Here is a 21565-nt window from a genome sequence, read left to right as displayed (position 1 = left end):
CATTTATTAAAGCCAATGTGCTTGCTTGTCTTCTATATATAGGATATTTGTCAATATTTTCGCAAAGTGTGTTCTTGAAATGAGAGGGGACTGGGCAGTCTAATGGTCTGGAATCCCTACAGATTTTTTTTTTTTTTCTCCAGCTGTCAGGAGTTTTTTTTTTTGTTTGTTTTTTTTGTTTTTTCTGTCCACCCTGGCCATTGGACCTTACTCTTATTCTATGTTAATTAATGTTGACTTATTTAATTTTCTTACTGTGTCTTTTTATTTTTCTATTCATTATGTAAAGCACTTTGAGATACTTTTTGTATGAAAATGTGCTATATAAATAAATGTTGTTGGTGCATTTTCCATTTAACATGCATGGACTATTCAGATTTTTTTTTTTATTTTCCAAAATTATAAATAATAGACTGTAGACCTCACTTATATAAGGGCATAACTTTTGCAGCTACTTTCATTACCTGGCTTGATTATTCTCAGTCTTTCTTTCTTTCTTTCAGTGAATATCTGAAGGAATCCTCTGCTTTCAGTTAAAGCTGCTGAAAGTGGCTTAACTGAATTTTGCTCATAGACCATTGAATGTTGCATAACATTCTTCATTAGTTTAATGATCATTTTATGGAATTGTCTTAATGTTAGTTTTGGTTTACAAACTTGTAGCATTTACTTTGAAAAATATGCAGTAATCTAGACAGATGGGAAATACGTTCATGATACTGCATTGGTGGATTTTGTTTTGTCTTTGTTTTTGTTGCTACCCTCTCATATTAACCCATCTTGGTAATAAATGTCTGTATGTCTTTTAAAGTAACACTCTCTGATTAGACTATGTATTGCTCATTCACTTAGGTAGAGCCTGAGTTAAATAGTATTATAGTAGTACTATTTCCTACTTTTTAATACTTTTGTAAAGAACTCATCAATGAGTAAGGCTCAGAGCATGTGGATAATTCACATCCACTAGGCATTAGCTGCAAATTTACCCCTCTGATTTTTTTCCGCACCCCTTATTATCTTGGCCCTTCTATTGCTTTATACCATGCTTTGTTTAAAAATATTTGATGCCTATTTTTGATTTTCAGCTTTTAGGTGCACTACTCAGCATACCCAGCAAAAGGAACCAATAAGAAAAGCTGAACCCAACCATTTATACTGTATTCCTTAAGTTTCGAAGAACTGTTTCTCTGAGCTATGTCATTTTAAAATAACTGCTTAATATGTATGTAGTTTAGGAATGAAACACCTACTCAACCACACTACAGTATAATGTAGAGCATGAAAGTAAATATTATAGGACAATTTGTAACAACTCTATGCTTTAAGTCACCATGTTCAAGAGTTAATGAATTTTACTAGATACTGTGTTAAATTTAACACATACCATCAGTATGGTTTATGCATAGTATGTTGACATGTGTAATCAAATAATTCTAATGACTGCATGCTCTGATATTTTTTTTCAGGAAAACCGAATTTGGTGCTATTGCTGCACTGGAAATAATAGCTTAATTTCATTTTAGTTATTGCAGTGCATTGTGTGAAAATATTCTTGATGTTTTGCAAGCTTTTATTCCAAAGTGTGTTGTGAAATTTTAAGATATTTAATCTTAAGTAAATTTTTAACATGAGATTACATTTACATTTTGTTGATAAAACAGTACAGCACAAAGCTTTTCTGCTATTGGTGTGTAGTATTTTATTTGTCCACCAGAGGGTAGGATGGGTGTGTATAGTGGTTGCCTTCTTTTCCACCAAACTTGGTCGAATTCATTAAAGCCCATTTTAACATTTAATTTTTTATTTTTCCTTTGCAGTTGTGCTTGAAAACACAAGTGAAGAATAAATGTAAAATACAGTTAAACTCATTCTACGAATGGTTTTGAAATTAAGCACTTTTGGAAAAAACAAAATTGGTTAAAAATGTCAGTATACATTTGGCTGCAGTATTATTTTACTTTACACTGTGTTTAAGAGATGAAGTTGGTGGTTATTTGGGATTGACTACATTAGCTTTGTATCTTTAATTATTAATTGGAGAGACTACTAATATGTGTGCAATTGTTTTTTCTCAAAAAGTACAGTAAATGTGGTAGAGTGTCTTTTATAACATATTTGTACAAGCAAGAAAGAAAAGGAATGCCTCAAGTAGGACTTGTGTTTAGTGCATTTGTGTAGAATACAGAGAAGCTGTTTTGGCTTCATGTTTGACTTTAGTTGACTGAGTTAGTGTCTGTTTCTGTTGGCCAGTAGGCATCACTGGTAGCATACCCTGGAGAAAAAAATGGATTGTGAGCGACAGACAAAATTTTGCCTTTGATATAAGTATTACTTGTGCCTGCAGTTTAGGAACAGAATGGAATCTATAAAATGTTTGTGGAATGTACCTTACTGTCTGGATGAATTATTCTGCGTTTTATGCTTAACACATCAGCTCTCCATAGTATGTTATAGAATTTCTGCTGACTTTCTCAGAACAGTTCAAGTATTTAGGAGTTACTTCAACATGTTTTTAATCTTGATTTTTGCTGCTTGATGGAAAACACTAAAGAGATGGCAGTGGATGGTCAGCTCTTCAGCTCTTGCTAACAGGCAGATTTAATATTGTTAAAAAATTTATTTTTCCAAAACTCATTTCTTTTTCAGAGCTTACAATAGAATTAAGTTTCCTGGAAAAAAAATGTTAAGAATTAAGCTTGCTTTTATAAAAGGCAAAAAGGTCACATTTGAAAAGTATGATACTGCAAAGATCAAGGGCAAAAGTTGGCATGAAATTCCTTAACTTTCAGAGCTGTGCATGTTTGAAATTTGTGATAACAGAAAGAAGTAAAATGTACTGAAAATGCACATGCTTGGTTTGTTCTGGTGGAAAAAACAGAAAAAAAGTCAGAGTTGTTCAGATTCCTCCGTATATGCCTTACTATGTGCTCTGCTCATCGATGGCTATTTTCCATTTACAGTAGTAGTAATCAGATTCTGCTTCACTCACTCAGATTATGGGACCAATGTAGGAAATATTTTATGGCAGAGATTCTGTTATCTGCTGCTCAATTACAGGATAAATGTGTACTCCTGTCCTTCCTTAATTATTCATTATTTACTTTATGAAAGTCATTAGGTACCTTAAACTTCAAGGATATTTATGTTGACTGGGTGCTTGAGACTTTTCATCCGTTTTATTCAAATTTTGGAATTCTATTAACTCACTAATTTTTATTTACAAGTCAGGAACTTTGTTAAGATAAATCTGCCTAATTTCCTGAATCTGCCATCAATCTTAATAATCCATGCTGTAATTCATTCTGTCCTTTGAGTGTACAGCTCCAGATAACCTCCTTCTGCTTCTTCTGGCTGCTTCCGTTAGGGGTCATCTTTTTCCATATTCTCCTGTTCGTTGCATCTTGCTGTGTTACATCCACCACCTGCATACCTTTCTACTTCTCCATATACCCTCCTCTTTTCCTCTTACCTGGCAACTCCTTCTTAGCATCTTTTCCCCAATATATCCAGTATCTCTCCTCTGCACGTCTAAACCAATGCAATCTCGCCTCTCTGACTTTGTCTCCAAACCATTCAACCTGAGCTGACCCTCTAATGTACTCATTTCTTATTCTTTCCATCCTGGTCACACCCAAATGCAAATCTTAACATCTTTAACTCTGCCATCTCCAGCCCTGTCTCCTGTTTTTTGGTCAGTGCCACAGTCTCCAACCAATGTAACATAGCTTGTCTCACTACCGTCTTGTAGACCTTCCCTTTCACTCTTGCTGACACCCATCTATCATAAATCACTTCTGACATTTCTCCACCCTGCTTCTTCTTCACCTCTCTTCCACAATATTATGAAATTTCTTTTTTTTCAGGTTTTGCTAACCTAAACTTTTAAGTTTAAACCTCTGGCTGTTTACTCCTTACCTTTTCACCATTTTAGGTCATTCATTACATTTCAACTGATAAAATGTGAAGAAAAATGGAGAAAACTGAGGTGTTCTAAAACTTTTGACTGTGTGAGTGTGTTTGTATGTGTGTGTAAGAATGCTTAAATTCAACAGGATCATCCTGATGAACATGCAGTCTTACAGTTTGTTTATTTGTGTATTCCAGGTTTGGCCGTGATGCATTTTCAAGATACCAATCAGCTAGATGTTGGGAACAACCCTAAAGTAGGGACCAAGCGCTACATGGCACCTGAGGTTCTTGATGAAACTATTCAGGTTGACTGCTTTGAGTCTTACAAAAGGGTTGATATCTGGGCTTTTGGGCTTGTCCTGTGGGAAATTGCCAGAAGGACTGTTAGCAATGGTAAGCTCGGTTTTATTCTGTTCCTGTATAATCTGTTCAGACTAATAAAAAAAAAAATTCTTTCTAAAGATAAGGTAAAAAAGAATTAGTTTTACACCACTGCATGTCTGGAAATGCATGTTTGGAAATGTGAGAATAATCATAACAATATGACACAAAAAATGGTTGTATTTCTGTATAATATAAAAATGTCAGAGCATGTTTGCATTTGTGTTTGCCATCTTGGATGGACTGAGATCACCAAATACTCAGGCATAGAGGAGTATAATAATGCAGATACCTGAACAAGTGCATTTTAAGAAGGAGTTAAGGAAAAAATAAATGTTAACAATATTTTTTATGGAACCGCTTCTGTATGACATAAAAAGCATTTTGGATTTCCTGTCTACAAAATGGAGGACAGCTTGTTGGAGCCATCAAGCGTGCTCAGATTTTAAATGACTGTCTTCTTAAATCTTCTCTTTAGAAATACTGACTAATTTCAGCATAATATTTAAATAATGATACTTTAATCACTAGTTCTTAAACATACAAGTAATTTAAATTTATTTATAGTTAACATTAAACAATACGTTTCACTTTTAATACTTGGAAAATATATCACACTCTGTTTGAGTCTCTCTCAGATACTAGCATTTGCCTTGTTGTTGTAGTTGTCTAGAAGTTACAATATTGTAAGCATTTTGATAGCATTTTAAATGAAAATTTAAAAAAAAATTGCTACTTAAAGTAAAAAATAGAGGACAACCGTTGATAATTTCTCTTTGCACTAATCTACACTAATATTTTAATTTATTGTCTTTATAATATATTATGTATACAATAAATACTTACAAATAATATTATAAGATTTTAAAAATACGGAGGTCTTCATTTTTATTATATGCTTTAGTCTACTAACCCAAAAAAAACCAGATTATACTTATCTTTTTTTTCTCCATGTTTTTTACCAGTGGTAAAAAACAACAGCAAAAAAATGCAGGCTGCCCTGACCCACCAAATCCAAATTCTGGGTCAGATGAAAATATGGTAGCATATACATTTGTCAAATTAATTTAAATTTTTTTCAATGAATATATACATAGATACATAAAAACACCTTGTTTCATTCTGTCAGTTTTCCGTTTGTAATGTTCTAAACTTGTTATTTATTATTATTGCTTTTTTCTGTACAACATTACATTTTTTTTTTCTTCATAGGAATTGTGGAAGACTACAAACCACCATTTCATGATGTAGTTCCTAATGATCCAAGTTTTGAAGACATGAAAAAGGTTGTTTGTATTGACCAACAGAGGCCAAACATTCCTAACAGATGGTTTTCAGATCCTGTGAGTTACCTGATGGAATTTACTTTAGCTACTTTGGTCAGTGTAGTTTCTGAAGAATCACTGAAGATGCATTTAGGGTTGATTTACTAAAAATTAGATTGCAATTTTTAATAAAGGAATACTCCACATAAAAATGACATTTCTTTTTATGTTACTTACCCCATGCAGTTTGTAGCATTGGTTGGGGAAAACACTTAATCTCATATTTTCCAAGCTACAATTCAAAATGTTGTTTGATTGTGAGCACATCTCATTTTTATTTACAAGATAATTTTCCAGAAGTGGTTTATTTAGTAATATTTTATTAAAAATATATTTGTTTTTGGAACATTATGAGTGTACAGCTGGGTGACTTGATATGTGGATTGTACAACACAAGCTAACATGTTTGTTTTTTTGTTTTTTTCCTTCCCAATGATTTTTTGATATTGTTTGCTGTTATCCAGCATTAGTCACTATAGACTCTTATTATATTTAAAACTTTGTTATATCCGCATGAAAATGTAAGATTAAACTTTTTTTTATATTACTGCAGTACATATGGAGTAACATTTTTATGTAGAATGATCCATTTATTACATTTTATTATAAAGAAAACAGTAATGTTATTAAAACATTTTAAAGTGATTGGATTGTGAATAAAAGAAGTGTGCATTCTATAAGCTGATGATGATAATTTCAGAAATATTCCTCTTCCTAGTTATCTTCACTGGTTTACATTACTTTTTAATAACCTATTCAAATGGATACTTTCTTTTATAAGATGAAAACATTAGAAGCCAGTTTGAATTTAAACTGTTCTGTGAATAGCCAGGAACACTAACACATATCTGAAAATTATTGTCAAATATAGCTATTTATTGGTTAAAATATATTTTATGATCTATATTGTGTGCATGAATATTTTATAGGTAACATGCAAAAAAGAACAACCATATGCCCCTTTTTTCCTGCTTTTTACATTTTAAAAATTGATTATAGTATAAATTCAAATTAGTAGCTGGCATCCCTGTAAGGAGATTTCTGGCAGAACATGCTATGGTGCTGATTAGCTGTATAAGACATCAGACTGACCTTGAGTTAATAGATTGTCTTGCAGTCTTCGTAAAAGTTAACATTTTTTTCTACATTTTTTATTTTTACTTGTTTTAGCAACACACTAATATTAGCACATACTTCTCAATGCTTTCGGAATACATTTATCAATAAAGTAACCTTGAGATGTAATGCAGTGTCCATTAAGCAACTCATTGAGCACAGTTTGTTTGTGGTAGTTTTGCATTGTCAATGTTACTAGGGTTACCTTTATAAACTAATAATAATACAAGATGTTTTCTTTTATCAAATGGAAAAATATTTTTAAGCAATACATTTATAGACTTAAACTAGGAAAGCCTAATATGCCTTGAGTATGTGTTTTAAGCTTGAGTCACTGAAGAAATGCTGCAGTAATCTCTTTAATCTGTTAATAAATTATATATGTAGTCTATTTAACTAATACTGCATTCGGACACAATTTAAAAAGCGTTTTTAGTTCTTCAGACTCAGAGCTGCGTAATATGTCACTAAAAAAGTGTTTCTCAACTGAGGGGCCACAGTCCACTTGGAGGCTAAGTAAACTTTTAGGGGAGCCACAAGTTGACTAAAAATAGTTATAAAATATTTAAAAAGGACATTTAAAAGAATACTCCAGCCCAGATTATTTTTTATATGCTACTTTCCTCATGTACGTTGTAGTGGTGGTGAGAAAATTTTTAATATTGTGTTTTCATACAGAATGGAGAGAATGTTTAAGATTTAATAGATCCCAAAGGTGACCAATGCTACCCAATGGCCAATGGTGTGAAAACATGGAAAAAAGTAACAGAAAAATCTTTCTTGTTGTATGCTCAGCCCATGCAAAACACATATTTTTTTTTCTAAAATATTACTAAGTAATTTCTTCCGGAATACTCTGTGCACTTTCTATATATTAACTTAACCTTATGAGAGTCACTTTTTGAATTGAAGACATGACTCTTGACCGACAAATGAAGGGGAGAGGCGGGTCTTTATTTCACAAAGTCAGGATAACTCGCATGTAGATTATGTAGCACAAGTAATGCGAATTCGTTTTTCTTAACTTGTATTTTTTGCACATTGTTTTTCATTTTAAAGCATTGGTCACTATTGGCTTCTGTTGCATCATATACTTATTTTTTCTCTCCATTCTGCATGAAAGCATGAGATTAATATGTTTTCTCAGCCACTACTACAAAGTATGTGGGGTAAGTAGCATATAAAAAAAACAATTTTTGGGTGGAGTATTTCTTTAAATTGCTTAAACTCAAGCTTCAGCAGGGGTGTCAAACTTATGGCCCGTGGACTGAATCTGGCCCTAGCTTGAAGCTGTATATGGTTTATCTGGATTACAGTTACACTTGACTTGAAAATAGGTCTCCAGTGTCTAAATCATGTCTGATAGAAATTGGATTGGTGTCAATTTGGGTTTTGGTGTTGCTCTCGTTTATCTGCACAGCACACTGCATCTACTAACCTGTAGTTATTATGGGAACGGGCAGCTCATAATAATCAAACAAGAAAAAGTAAAAAGAAGGTGGCAAGTCACACTGCCATGAAGAATTTTTGTGTTGTAGCTTGATACCAGAAATATGATGGAGAGGGTAGGTTGACTTCACTCATGCTTCGCTTACCTTTTAATGCTGCACAGTGTGAGGTCTGGCCACGCTTCTGCTTATTACCTGCCTGCTGCCATCACCCTACACAATTCTTTTGTCTTTTCTGCTAACTTGATTGTTGGATGTGGAGACAAAAACCATGGAGACACTCCAATGAAAAAATGTCTACAGTAGGGAAGCCATGATAGCAGTATTTTAGTATTTGGTACCAATAACAGTGAAATTTTGCAGTACTCTAACTTTCCATACCATGACAAAAGAGAAATTCTATTCAGCCAAGTACAGTACCTCTAAAATGAACAATATTGTGACTTTTTCTGTAATAGAATATAAAATTTATAAATAGTAACACATTTATTATTCGTATGATCCCTTTATCCAAGGTGACTTACAACATTTGAGATACAACTGGTTCCATTTCTTTTGTTTTTCTAGTTGGAGAATAGACAGTTGAAGTGGCTTGCTTGTGGTCACAGTGTTAGTAGCGGAATTTGAACCCCACATCCTCAGGGTTTACAGTTGGAAGCCTTAACCACAGCATCACATTGCCTGCCAAAAACTATGCCATACTGCCCCAGTAGTAACATCAGCTTTCAAATGCTGGTATCAAGAACTTACCCAACTATCATTAAAGTAAACTAGTTTTGACATTTTATAAATTTCAAAATACAATGCATGGCTTGAATTTTTATGTCAGATGGTTCGGGGTTCCCATCAGTGTAACAATAATTGAGGAAATTTTGTAATCTTGATTGGATTTCGAGTCTATAAAGGATGATATCAAAATTGACTTCCTAATTTATTTTACCATGTACATATTACAAATTTATTTTGACAAATTCTCTCAGTAACTGAAAGTGCTTACATGCAAATTCAGACATTATTATATCTTTACTGACTAATTAGTGAATTCAGGATATTTACATTTATTTATTTGGCTGATGCTTTTATACAAAGTGACTTACAACATTTGAGATACATTTCTTTTTTATTTTCCATTTGAAGCACAGGTGAGTGAAGTGACTTGCTCAGGGTCACAGAGTGTCAGTAATGAGATTTGAACCCACAACCTCAGGGTTTCAAGTTCAAATCCTTAACCACTATGCCTTCCTATATTTTAATATAATAAAGTCTTTACATCAGTTTTTGTAAGAAAATGCTTTTAAAATCTGGTTTGTCAGAGAATTCCTCTGTTAGGTTTTTTTCATTTGCTACTGTAACATTTATATTTCACCCAGACTCCTATATGCACACTATATGGTGTGTGAGGCATTTTCCTTGCAACTGTACAAAACCAGATTGAAAATGGATGGAAGCTTAAAAGTACACTTGAGGATATGTTCCATGTAATCAATAAATGAATGTGAAATCTCCACTCCTTTCTAAGGGTTTGTGTAAGGCACGGTATTAAAAAGCATTTCACCATGTCAAGTTGAACGATTATAAATCACTTCTGGTCAGTCACATCATTGTGCTCTTAAAGCATGCGTGAAGCTACTGTATATATTAACTAACTCATTAAATGGATAAAAGTGGTAATAAAGAAAGCCTGTGTTTGTTTTTTTTTTTTGCTTTTTTTAAAATAATAATGAGAACAATTCCCGCTGTTACATAGTGAAATTCTCCTGTCTTGGAGACAAACTATTTGTAGACATGATTTCTGTTTTTCTTTTCAACATGTGGAGATGCACATGAGCCATTTTTATAGTTTGTATTCGCGTTTATCTCAAAAACTACTTTGCCTTCTCTAGTAATTTGTTAACTTCAGTCACGCATGAGTCCAGTACCAACTGTCCTTCGATATTAGCAATACTGAAAAAAAATAGAACTGTTATATCTTTGGAACATTAGTATCGACTTGTACCAAAAGCATCAGTTCTTCTGACATCCTTAGTCCTAAAAACTGCTTATTTGCTTTATGTTATGACTAATCGAAGCATCTGCTGTTGCCTGGGTATAAATAAGCAGGGAAGGCCTGTATGTTGGCAATAGTGAGACAAGAAGACATACTCTTAGAGAAAAGCTGCACCTTAGCAAGACAATGACATATTCACCCAAATTAGTTGAGTAGAAAACACTTCCTGGGGTCTTACATGAGATCTCTCTTTGGCCAGTACAAAACTATGCAGGCTGAAGGTGTACAGCATCTTCCTAATGGGAATTGTAGCCTCCATTCCTGTGCTGGTTTTTGTGTTGCCCCCTCTTGGCAATAGGCCATCTGGCCTATATTTTCAGTTGGACCAATGGGATCACACATGTAAAGTTTTGTGTAAATCTGTTTGGCCATTTTTGTGTGATTGGGACACAAAGAAAGAGACAACTAGCTTGTGATTCTATTTATTTACAAAGATTCAGAAATTCAAGCACTAGTTAAAAAAAATATTTAGTGAAACATGCAAGCTGTTTTTGAAATGACCTATTAATTTTTTTAGAATGCTTAAAAACACAGGCAGTCTAACAGCTGTAGCAGCAAGTATAATTTTGTTAATAAGTGTTAGTTCAAAACCAGCAATTTTTTTAAGACTGCAGCAGAAATACAAGAGGATAAATGGCATGACCTGTGGAGGTGGAGCTTGTATGTTCTTGTGGTAAATTGGAAGGTTGTGCTGTGAACAAGGTTGAGAACTGCTGCAATGAAGCTGTTAAGTACTTCATGTAAGTCATGTCTACAGGGTACAGTGATAAAACTGCAATGTAGTCATTCAAAATTAAGGGCAGAATTTTAGCAGTAAAAATATGTTAATAGGAAGACATCAATTTCCAAATTAATATTCTATTCTGGTGCATTACTTACTGTTCTTAATAACGTTCTCATTTTGTTTTTGTGTATGTTTTTCAGACATTAACATCGATTGCCAAGCTCATGAAAGAATGCTGGTACCAGAATCCATCTGCAAGGCTAACAGCTTTACGCATCAAAAAGACTTTGACAAAAATTGATAATTCTTTGGCAAAAGTCAAAGCTGAGTGCTGAAACTCTGTAGGTCCAAAAGCAACTGAAAAACTTTTATGGGGGGATAAAAAAGGAACAATAGGACCTTAGAGTTGTTTTCCTTGGAAACAATCAGTTGGATCCGTCCCAACACCTTGCTCTTATAGAGGCATGGATTATTTATTTTATAACCACCTGATGGGCAGAAAAATTATGCATCCAAAGATGGCTTAGTGGATCTCCAAAAGACTGATAAGGCGGTGCGCTCTGCTGTCCATCTGGAAAACCACATAGGATCTTGCCTATTTTCATTCTTCAAAGAAGAAACTGTCATCTGGGCATTAATGATTGCTTTAGAGCAGCAGTTCTTTTTAGACACTGCCTGAATGAAACTGATACAAACTAAGCCCATATTTCAATCAGCAATATTGTCTACGCTTCTGTCTTTTATTGCACTAGCAGCCTTTCGCATTCCTAACTTGCACTGTTACTGACGCATTTTAAACAGAAACCAACTTGCCAAAAATAGATAGGTTTTCTTTGCCACTAACACTTTAACTTAGATTTGTCACACTGAGCAACTGATTTATGTGTGCGTGTTTACACACGCACAAACACACACACACTTTTCATTTTTAGCAGCATCTCTTGCACTGTTGTTTACATTGTCAGAAAATAGGATTTCTTTGTGTTCTGTATGAACTTGTAACTTATTTGTTGCTAATGCACTGAGTAGTTTCTGAATTGTTCCGCCATTTTTTTTGTGCCTGTCCCCTTGCTTTGTAAACTATAAATGATTTTAGCAGCCTTAATGTTATTCTTTGCAAAAATTTTGTATTCATGTCACAGTTCATATGCATATTGTAATCTAATGTTTTATCATTTTTTTTTTTTATAAACTGTTGGGTTAAATGCTTACAATAAAACACATTTAACTAAAAAAACAAAAACTCAGTTTTTAATTTATACAGGAATCTGCAAAGGGATGTTTCTAACAGATTTCAAGGCTGGAAAACTTACAGGGGTGCATTGTATATTCTAGGAAAAATGTGCATTGTAAACTCAAACTGAAATGGAACTATTTTGTTTTAATCAACATTTTTATATTTAGTAGTGATTTGTAAAAATTAAATAGAATGTTTGCAACCAAGAATATATATTGTGTCTTTGTAGTTTATACTGTGTACATAATAATACATAAATGTGCCTCAAAATAATTTCTGCCTAATGGTTATTTTATTATATGTTTTTAATTATCCATTCAATATCTATAGACAAATTCAGATGGGCCTGGATTTTATTTCTCAGTTAACAGATCTCAGTTTCATAGTTATACGAGAGAAGTGCATTATGACATAGTAATTTCAAACATCACTGTCTTGAAATGCTTTGTGTCTGTGCATTTAACTCACAGTGTTATCAGAGAATTGTTGGATGGACTTCTGTTCTCAATTTTTTTTATTTTATTTCATTTTATTATTTATAATAAGCCTAATAGTTAACGACTTTCATAAGCTCACTCAAAGTGATCTTATGGGCAATCCTTTGGTGTTTCTTCCGGCCCTTTTCTCCCCTTGAAGTGGAGGCTTGGAACTTCTTAGATGTTGGCAGGCTGTTTGGTGTTTTTTTTTAAAGGATGTTAAACACTTGCAAATCACTTAAAGATTTATGCATAAAGATTTATCTTTTGGCTGTTTATATTTTAAACTTGTTTTCCTTGTTGTGCAGGGATCTTCCTCAAATAAAGAAGTAACTAGAAATCTCTTTATATCAGATCTGTATCATCCCATGTTCTGTACAAGTGACCAAAGTCATTAAAGCTGTGCTAAATGTCTAAGTAAGGTGTAAAGAGGTCTGAAATGAGATGTGATGTGCATATGTAAAAGTGGCATTAGATATAGCACATTAAAGAGTATATCTAGACCTGCAAAAGGCCTTCAGAGGATCCTGGATTACAAATCAATAGTTGTAAATATTGTTTCAGTCTTGCATGGTGAAAACTTTAAAGACAAATTCTTAAATCTGAAAAACTGAGATAGCTTCTTGTATTCGGTATTCAGATCCCTTTGCTCCAGAAGTTCTGTTTTCAAATCTGCATAGTTTCTCTCCATTCTTTTTCTGCCTAACCAGAATAAAAGGATGCAAACTCCTAACGTCGGGTGACGTTTGACCGGAAGAGCTTGGGGATGTGCAGACACTCCTGTAGTTCTTTTCTTATTTCACTAGAGGGTGCCAGAACATCTTATTTTTTCCCAGCTGGAAACTATTGTTGCATTTTTTTCTTTTGTGGGGATTTCTCAGCTGCAGTCCTGGAACTTTGATGTTTTCCACTTTTACATTACTTAAGAACTGTAGTGTGTACAGGAATAAGTGGTCACACACAGCAAACCTGAAGAAAAGTTACGAAAATGAAGATCAAAGAATTTAAAAGGAAATCACAGATCAAGCAATAAAAATGTGGTTAAGTCTCCCCTTGGAACAAAGTACAATAATGAAGACAGAGAAGCAAAATCAAACTGTACTAACACTGTCTTGAAAAGGATGGCTGGCAAAGTCAATAGCCAAACAAGGAGAAAGAGTAACAATTACCTGGAATATGCCCAGAATAAATCAGCTCAGTTTTGAGGAAAAGGTACAGTTGTCAGTGTCAACATCTGAAATTTATTTTAAGTTTATTTTATACTTCTCCTTGGTTTCTAAAAATAATGAAAAATTTGTTTTGGTGGTTTTAGAAGTCAAAAAATATGGTCCTCATGTTAGTTGTTGAATCTGAAGCATTTTAACGGGCTTGAAAAGTAAATATGTTCTCCCAAAGCACTATCGTGTTACTATTAAATACCACTGAGTAGGACTGTTAGAACGAACATCACCAGTACTTGAAAATACTTTATTATATAAAAAACTTATTTTAAAGTGAAATGATGACAAAAATGGTGTATCACTTCCATGAGCAGAGGTAGTAACAAGTTACATTTACTTGAGTAACTTTAAAAAAAAAAAAAAAGAGTAGTTTTCCTGCACCATAATGTTTACCTTTACTTGAGTACATTTGTTACGAAGAAACGCTACTCTTGCTCCACTACACTGGGCAACACTCGAATCGTTACTTTTTTTCCATTAGATACGCTATATTTTTGTCAGAGAGAAGCCGCCAGTGGATCTACTGCATGACTGTTTCAGAAATCCGACGTAGCAATAATAATCACATGGCTCCGTTTCACCAATCAGACGTACCCATGCAGTCACATGACCACACACAAACTGCGGACATGAAAAGAAAGAATACAAGTGGAACCTCGGTTTGCAAGCATAATTCGTTCTGGAAATGTGCCTGCAATCCAAGGTGTATTTCCCCATAAGAAATAATGGAAACTCAGGTGATTCGTTCCACAACCCAAAACTATTCATATAAAGTGATTAATACAAAATATAAAGTAAAAATACATAAAACAAATTAACCTGCTCTTTACCTTTGAAAAAAAATAGCTGGTGTGAGTGAGTTTATAAACTCTTTGGGATTCCACCCAACGGGACAACAGGTTGGAAGAGCGTCCCGAAGCAACCACAGGCACCTGGCACTGTAGCAGTTCGCCGTAAAAGCAAATCCAAAAAGATCGCGGTCATGCTATAAGCACCTGTCGTTGATGGGTGATACAAAGAAAATTATAAATGTGCAGGGCACAGTATTACTTGGCCACTAACCTGGGCATGACCCTACCTGACTGCTGTGTCTGTGTATAGGAGAGGGGCAGATCCTGCTGCAATAAATTTTTTTGTTTCAAGCTGAATAAAGATGGTGTTGCTAAAGTATTGAGACTCAGCTTTGTGTTTTGAGGTGCAAAACGGGGACTCGCACGTCACAGCACACACACGTGGTCACATTGCTGTAGTAAACAGTATACGCTCGTACGGATGTTGACTGTATGAGTGAGGCACGCCGACTGACGATTGCCCACAATCCTGCAGTGAGAGAGAGAAGAACCATCAGCTCAGATGTGATCACATGATGCTCAGCAGACAAAGCGTATACAGACTACTTGTATTGCAAGACTTCGCTCATTTATCAAGTCAGTTTATTAAAAATTTTAGTTCGCCTTGCAAAACACTCGCAAACAAAATTACTCGCAATCCAAGGTTCCACTGTACATGAAAAATGAGAGCCAACTCCTGCTGAAGCTTAACCATCACTTCACTGAGTGAAGAACAAGCACGTTTTAACCAAACATGCACAGACACAGACAGTCAAGGTAAAGTGAGACTTCTTGGACGTGCACAAGCTGCCTTGTTCTAATGTTATTTTCTATCAGCTGTGCTATTTGGAGGGCGAGTGAATACGCAGTATTATACTGTCAGTGTACAGTACATCTCGTCACTCTAAGTAGTTTGCACTGTTCAGACATACAGTACATGTTACCTACTGTAGGTACTGACCTCAAAAGCTTTGTTGTGAAAAACTGAGATTTGGAACTTTGTGTTATTTGTGCATCTTTATCTTTTGTAAATATGTTATTTATTTTTACTCATTTTTTTATTTTATAATTTGGAAATAGCAGAATTTGCACATTATTTTATATTTTTGCCTGTGTTATTACAACATTCCTAAAAAATAAATAATTTATTACGATAAAACAGTTACTCAGTACTGTACTTGAGTAGTCTTTTCACCAAATACTTTTTTACTTGAGTAATTTTTTGGATGACAACGTTTTACTTCTACTTGAGTAATATTATTTTGAAGTAACGCTACTCTACCCACCTCTGTCCATGAGTCTTGTTTTTTAATTGTTAGCGTCTCTGCTGCATAACCCTGCATTTTAGCTAATGGGTGTATTAACAAAACACATTCAAAAGCCTCCAGTGCCTTAAAAGTATCATTTTGCTCCTGATGCTATTCCATTTCACTCTTAAAAATTAAACTCATGATTTTTTTTGTGGTAAAGCATTCGTTCATAGTAAACAAAAGCAGCTTTCCTTTCTCATTAAACATAATGGGAAGTAACTGCCATATTTCAGATTTTCCTTTTGTTATTATAATGGGTTTAAAATCACCATTTTAAACAGCATTTTCAATTTCAGTGAAGGATGCTTAGCTCACCTCAACCAGCATGCGATTTGTAGAGGCTGCCGGCTTGACACACAATTCCTAAAACAAAGACGAAAGTAAAAATGTTTCATGTGTTATGTTTTGCTTTGTGTGTAAGGGTGGCGGCGGGGGGGTGCTGTGTAGTTTAATTCTGCAGATTTATCAGATTGGCTTGTTTTGCACACACCTTTCACAAGCTGTTTTGTTTTTCTTGTGATTTGTTTTAAAATGTTGTTGTTTATTATTATTATTTTTTTTACTTAGTAGCAGGATTTCTAAGTTGAGAAAGGAATATTTGAAGATCATTACAATGCCACATTTAGTACATTCAGTAAGTCTTTTTGTGAAATGTGAATAGACTGACCACACCACAGCTTGTATAAACTATAGTTGGGTGCTGACTTTACATCTTTTACGCCAGCAGAAAGGCACACAGTGTAGCGGAGGGCTGAAAGAGGGCGCAGGGCATGGGCAACTAAAGTGACTGTGCGTTTAACGAGTTTACCGTGAGTACTTTTCGTATGGGTTACGAATATGCATTACAAGCATGTGAAATGACTCGGATCCACTTTTCTCTTTGACAGTGTTACTTTCCATGCACAGAAAATCTTTTTTTTGTTGAGGAACACTAGTGCATAAGTCATAAGTCTTCCATATGATGTAACACAAGCAGAAATAATAAACACGTATATAGAGGCACATTAAATACAAATGTACACATAGTAGCACTTACCACTTTTAAATCTACATTTGAATATTTAATGATTTACTTATTTTTCAATTGAGTGTTCACACTCCTAATTTTGGTATCATTTTACAGCCCTACTGCTGAGTATCATCATCAGCATAACAGCTCAGAACTTTTTTCTCCACCTCATCTAATGCTTTGGCATTTTAGCTCTATTCACTATTTTTGATTTCTGACATTCTTGCTGCCATTCCCTACTCCTGTCCTACATGGCTAGCTATTTTTTGCTGTCTACCTTTTTGATTCAATCTCCGCTCAGAACATCTGGTGCTCTGTGTTGGAAGCACAGTCAGATGTGGTCAAAACTAAGATTATTGGAGAAAATTCAAAGATCCGTGGAACAAACCCTAGCAGTGTCCATTTATCAGGAAATGCAACCCCTTCAGTGAAATGGACTGGGCAACTTGTTCGAGCCAAAGGGTTAGATCTAGCACAGTACTTGCAAATATCAGCAGTCTCCATGGTGCGACAGGGAGCAACATTCGTATTGTCTGCCATTACCTACGGATGATTCTTCAAAGGCTATTGAGGATTGAATTTTACAAAGTGAATACTTATTTGAATTTTCATGAAATGTACATTCACCATTCTTGCATATATTTTGATATTAACGTATTTTAAAGTATTTATTAATCCTATTGAACACTCTTTTTTCATTAAATTGTTAATTAATCCTGGGCAGAAACCTTACATATTAACTTATTATTTTTGTTTGTGCATCCTTGTTACTCTGAAACAGATTTAAAAATCACGGAGATGAACTTTGGCCACACAGAATGTTTTGTTCAATCGAAGGTAATAAGAAATTTCAACTCCTATTTCTTCTGCATAAAATTCTAATTTCTGTCAGTTGGGGATGTAGAGACTGTCCTACTTTATATTGTGCTGAAATAAACAGACTTTCATATATCGGTGCTTACACATTGCACTTTCATACTTTGTTCAGAGAATCATTATGAAAACCCAAATGTTCAACCTAAACATGGAAGGAGCATTTGACGTGAGAATCTTTACAGCAGTGTTAGCTTTAGCTGGGCACCATCAATGGGAATGTTTAGTACAAGCAATGCATGTTGTTATTCAATAACCAATGGCATATATCCATCCATCCATTATCCAACCTGCTATATCCTAACGGCAGGGTCACGGGGGTCTGCTGGAGCCAATCCCAGCCAACACAGGGCGCAAGGCAGGAACAACAACAACAACAACATTTATTTCTATAGCACATTTTCATACAAACAGTAGCTCAAAGTGCTTTACATAATAAAGAATAGAAAAATAAAAGACACAATAAGAAAACAAAATAAATCAACATTAACATCGAATAAGAGTAAGGTCCAATGGCCAGGGGGGACAGAAAAAACAAAAAAACTCCAGACGGCTGGAGAAAAATAAAATCTGTAGGGATTCCAGACCATGAGACCACCCAGTCCCTCTGGGCATTCTACCTAACATAAATGAAACAGTCCTCTTTGGATTTAGGGTTCTCACGGAAGGGCTTGATGATGATGATGGTCACGTAGACTTCTGCCTTTAAATCCGTCCATCATTGTTGGAGCATCATGAAGCTTTGAGTAGGTGGTGGTGGCGCAGGAAAAAGAAACAGAAAAGAGAGTAGGGGTCAGTACCGATTTTAGAGCCACCATGAGTAGTTATTATAAGGAAATTGAACATAGAGTATCAGGATTAAGTTAAATTACGATTAAAATGAAGTTATAAAAAGGCCATGTTAAAGTCATGTGTTTTCAGCAGTGTTTTAAAGTGCTCTACTGTATCAGCCTGGCGAATTCCTATTGGCAGGCTATTCCAGATTTTAGGTGCATAACAGCAGAAGGCCGCCTCACCACTTCTTTTAAGTTTTGTTCTTGGAATTCTAAGGAGACACTCATTTGAGGATCTGAGGTTACGATTTGGAATATAAGGTGTCAGACATTCCGATATATAAGATGGGGCGAGATTATTTAAGGCTTTATAAACCATAAGCAGAATTTTAAAGTCAATTCTGAATGACACAGGTAACCAGTGTAGTGACATTAAAACTGGAGTAATGTGTTCGGATTTTCTTTTCCTAGTTAGGATTCTAGCAGCTGCATTCTGCACTAGTTGCAAACGATTTATGTCTTTTTTGGGTAGTCCTGAGAGGAGTGCGTTACAGTAATCTAGTCGACTGAAAACAAACGCGTGAACTAATTTCTCAGCATCTTTCAGTGATAAAAGAGGTCTAACTTTACTTATGTTTCTTAAGTGAAAAAATGCTGTCCTAATGATCTGATTAATATGTGATTTAAAATTCAGATTACAGTCAACAATCACCCCTAAGCTTTTTACCTCCATCTTGACTTTTAATCCTAATGTATCCAGTATATAATATATAATGTAACAAACCCCGGGCAGGGCACCAGCCCACTGCAGGGCACCCACACCCACACACCAAGCACACAAAAGGGACAATTTAGAATCGCCAATGCACCTAACCTGCGTGAGGAGTCAAGCAAAATGACACCTTTTATTGGCTAACTAAAAAAAGATTACAATATGCAAGCTTTCCAAATTGATATTGTAGATTAAAAAACAGAAGCACCCAGTCAGTCAAAACTTTAGGCTGTATAAAGTACTGCAATGCTACTGTATACTATTTCCTTATTTTTTCTTCTAGTCATAAGATACTTCTTCCGCATGTTTTGTTTTTGTTCCCTGGGCTGTGCATCCTTGTTCATTTCCTGCGGTCTGTCCCAGAAAGAGAGGTTAGGTAATCCTGGGTCTCAAAATGAATCCTGACTTGTAATAATGTGATTTCGCACCATCATATTAGCAGGTGCCAGAATACTGAAAATTTATTGGCTCATGTAGTCCCTGGTGGGTTTTTCAGGATTAACGCACATTCGTGGCAAAACTGACAAGCTGTGATGAGTCGAGCACTGAATAGCCTATCGACCATGGACTGCAACTCGGAGAAACAGATTGAGCAACCTTCATGCAGGCCACCAGCCAATACAGTCAAATACAGAAGTGGTATTGTTGTCTTATTCAATCACAGAACTCTGAACCGAAAGTGCATTCATGTCCAATATTTTCATCCATGTCAGCTCAAAATTGAGACGTGTTAAACTGAACATGTCTTGTTTTAGAAGGTTACTCAGATATATTAAAGTCACGTGTAATGTGCTAACATTCATGCAGATGTGTATTTGGGCAGGCCAGAATGTCTGATTGCAGTCCGATGATCTTTCTCTGGGCAGAATTTGGTGAAGGAGCTTTGCCTCGGTGTTGTGCATTCCTTCGGGAATGGGCACAACATTTTCAGCATTTTGTTGGCATTTTCTGCTTCTTAAATAGTGCAGGTGGTATCAGCATTATAACATTTGAAGATTACGATTGGAATAATTATTGTGGCTGCAAAGTATTCATCTTTCATACTAAACTTACATCTTTGCAGGTTATTTTAATGGCATTGGTTGCCAAGAAACTGAGCTGAATTTTGTCAAATCTTTCTTGAACAGGCAAAGCCTGAGCCTATTCTAGTATTGGCAAATTATCCTCATCTTCGGCCCATAAGGATCACGTAACTCTGGTGTAAAACGTTCCAGAAACGCTGGTTTGGCTCCAGATTTTCTAGAATGGAATTAACTGATTTATGTGAATCCTGCTTTTCTTTGGCTTGATTTTACACTAATCCTGTTTTTTGGAATGGACCCCTTATTCTCATGAATCTCTGTTATTTTATAAGATCTCTCCATCGTTTATACCAATCTGTGAATTTCAATATTTATTTATTTTTTATTTTTAAGTCTATATTTTTACCTTTATGACAGTGATGGTTGCAGCCATCTTGTTTATGGTTTCTACTCCGCCTTCTACCATGTGGTTCCCATCATGTGATGTGTAATATTATATCCTGGGGCCTGTTTAATATGGGTATTCTAAAATCGGGATGTAAAACATACAACTTTACATGCCTCATGGTTTTTTTTTTTTATTTATTAAGGGAATTTCATGTTGTTCATTTGGCTCCAGACCTCAGATCACGTAATCGAATTTTGATTCTGTTTAGGGTGTTCACATCTCGGTGACTCTCCTGTTTAAGACTTAACAGAGATGTGAGTCTGCTTTCTCCTTTTAACTTTTCATGTGCTGGTCCCAATCACCTAAAATTCCAGGATAACATTTGGTTTTTCCTCCGAGTGTATCACACTGCTGGTGCTCCAGGATGAAGCGGCAGTACCAGTGCCCTGCACTAATAGCTCATTTCTTATTCTGTAATTGTGCCTTCAGCCTTGTTTTATCTTGGTAGAGTAATATATATATATATATATATATATATATATATATATATATATATATACTAATAAAAGGCAAAGCACTCACTCACTCACTCACTGACTCACTCACTGACTCACTGACTCATCACTAATTCTCCAACTTCCCGTGTGGGTGGAAGGCTGAAATTTGGCAGGTTCATTCCTTACAGCTTCCTTACAAAAGTTGGGC

General features: G+C 35.0%; 1 protein-coding gene across 3 annotated transcripts in view; it reads left to right on the top strand.

Annotated features, from left to right (window-relative positions):
- Positions 1 to 12398, top strand: part of LOC120531753 (activin receptor type-1) — a 119851-nt gene extending 107453 nt beyond the window's left edge. For all 3 annotated transcript variants that reach the window (XM_039757445.1, XM_039757446.1, XM_039757444.1), the window contains exons 8-10: positions 4105 to 4302; positions 5503 to 5633; positions 11151 to 12398. In XM_039757445.1, coding sequence (XP_039613379.1) covers positions 4105 to 4302; positions 5503 to 5633; positions 11151 to 11285 — 464 coding nt within the window. In that variant the 3' untranslated portion in view covers positions 11286 to 12398. The remainder of the gene's footprint in view (positions 1 to 4104; positions 4303 to 5502; positions 5634 to 11150) is intronic.
- The last annotated feature ends 9167 nt before the right edge of the window (positions 12399 to 21565 follow it).

Source organism: Polypterus senegalus, chromosome 6, assembly GCF_016835505.1.
Source record: "Polypterus senegalus isolate Bchr_013 chromosome 6, ASM1683550v1, whole genome shotgun sequence".
Lineage (NCBI taxonomy): Eukaryota > Metazoa > Chordata > Cladistia > Polypteriformes > Polypteridae > Polypterus > Polypterus senegalus.
Note: the sequence above shows the minus strand (reverse complement) of the source record. Positions and strands in the feature narration are given on the sequence as shown.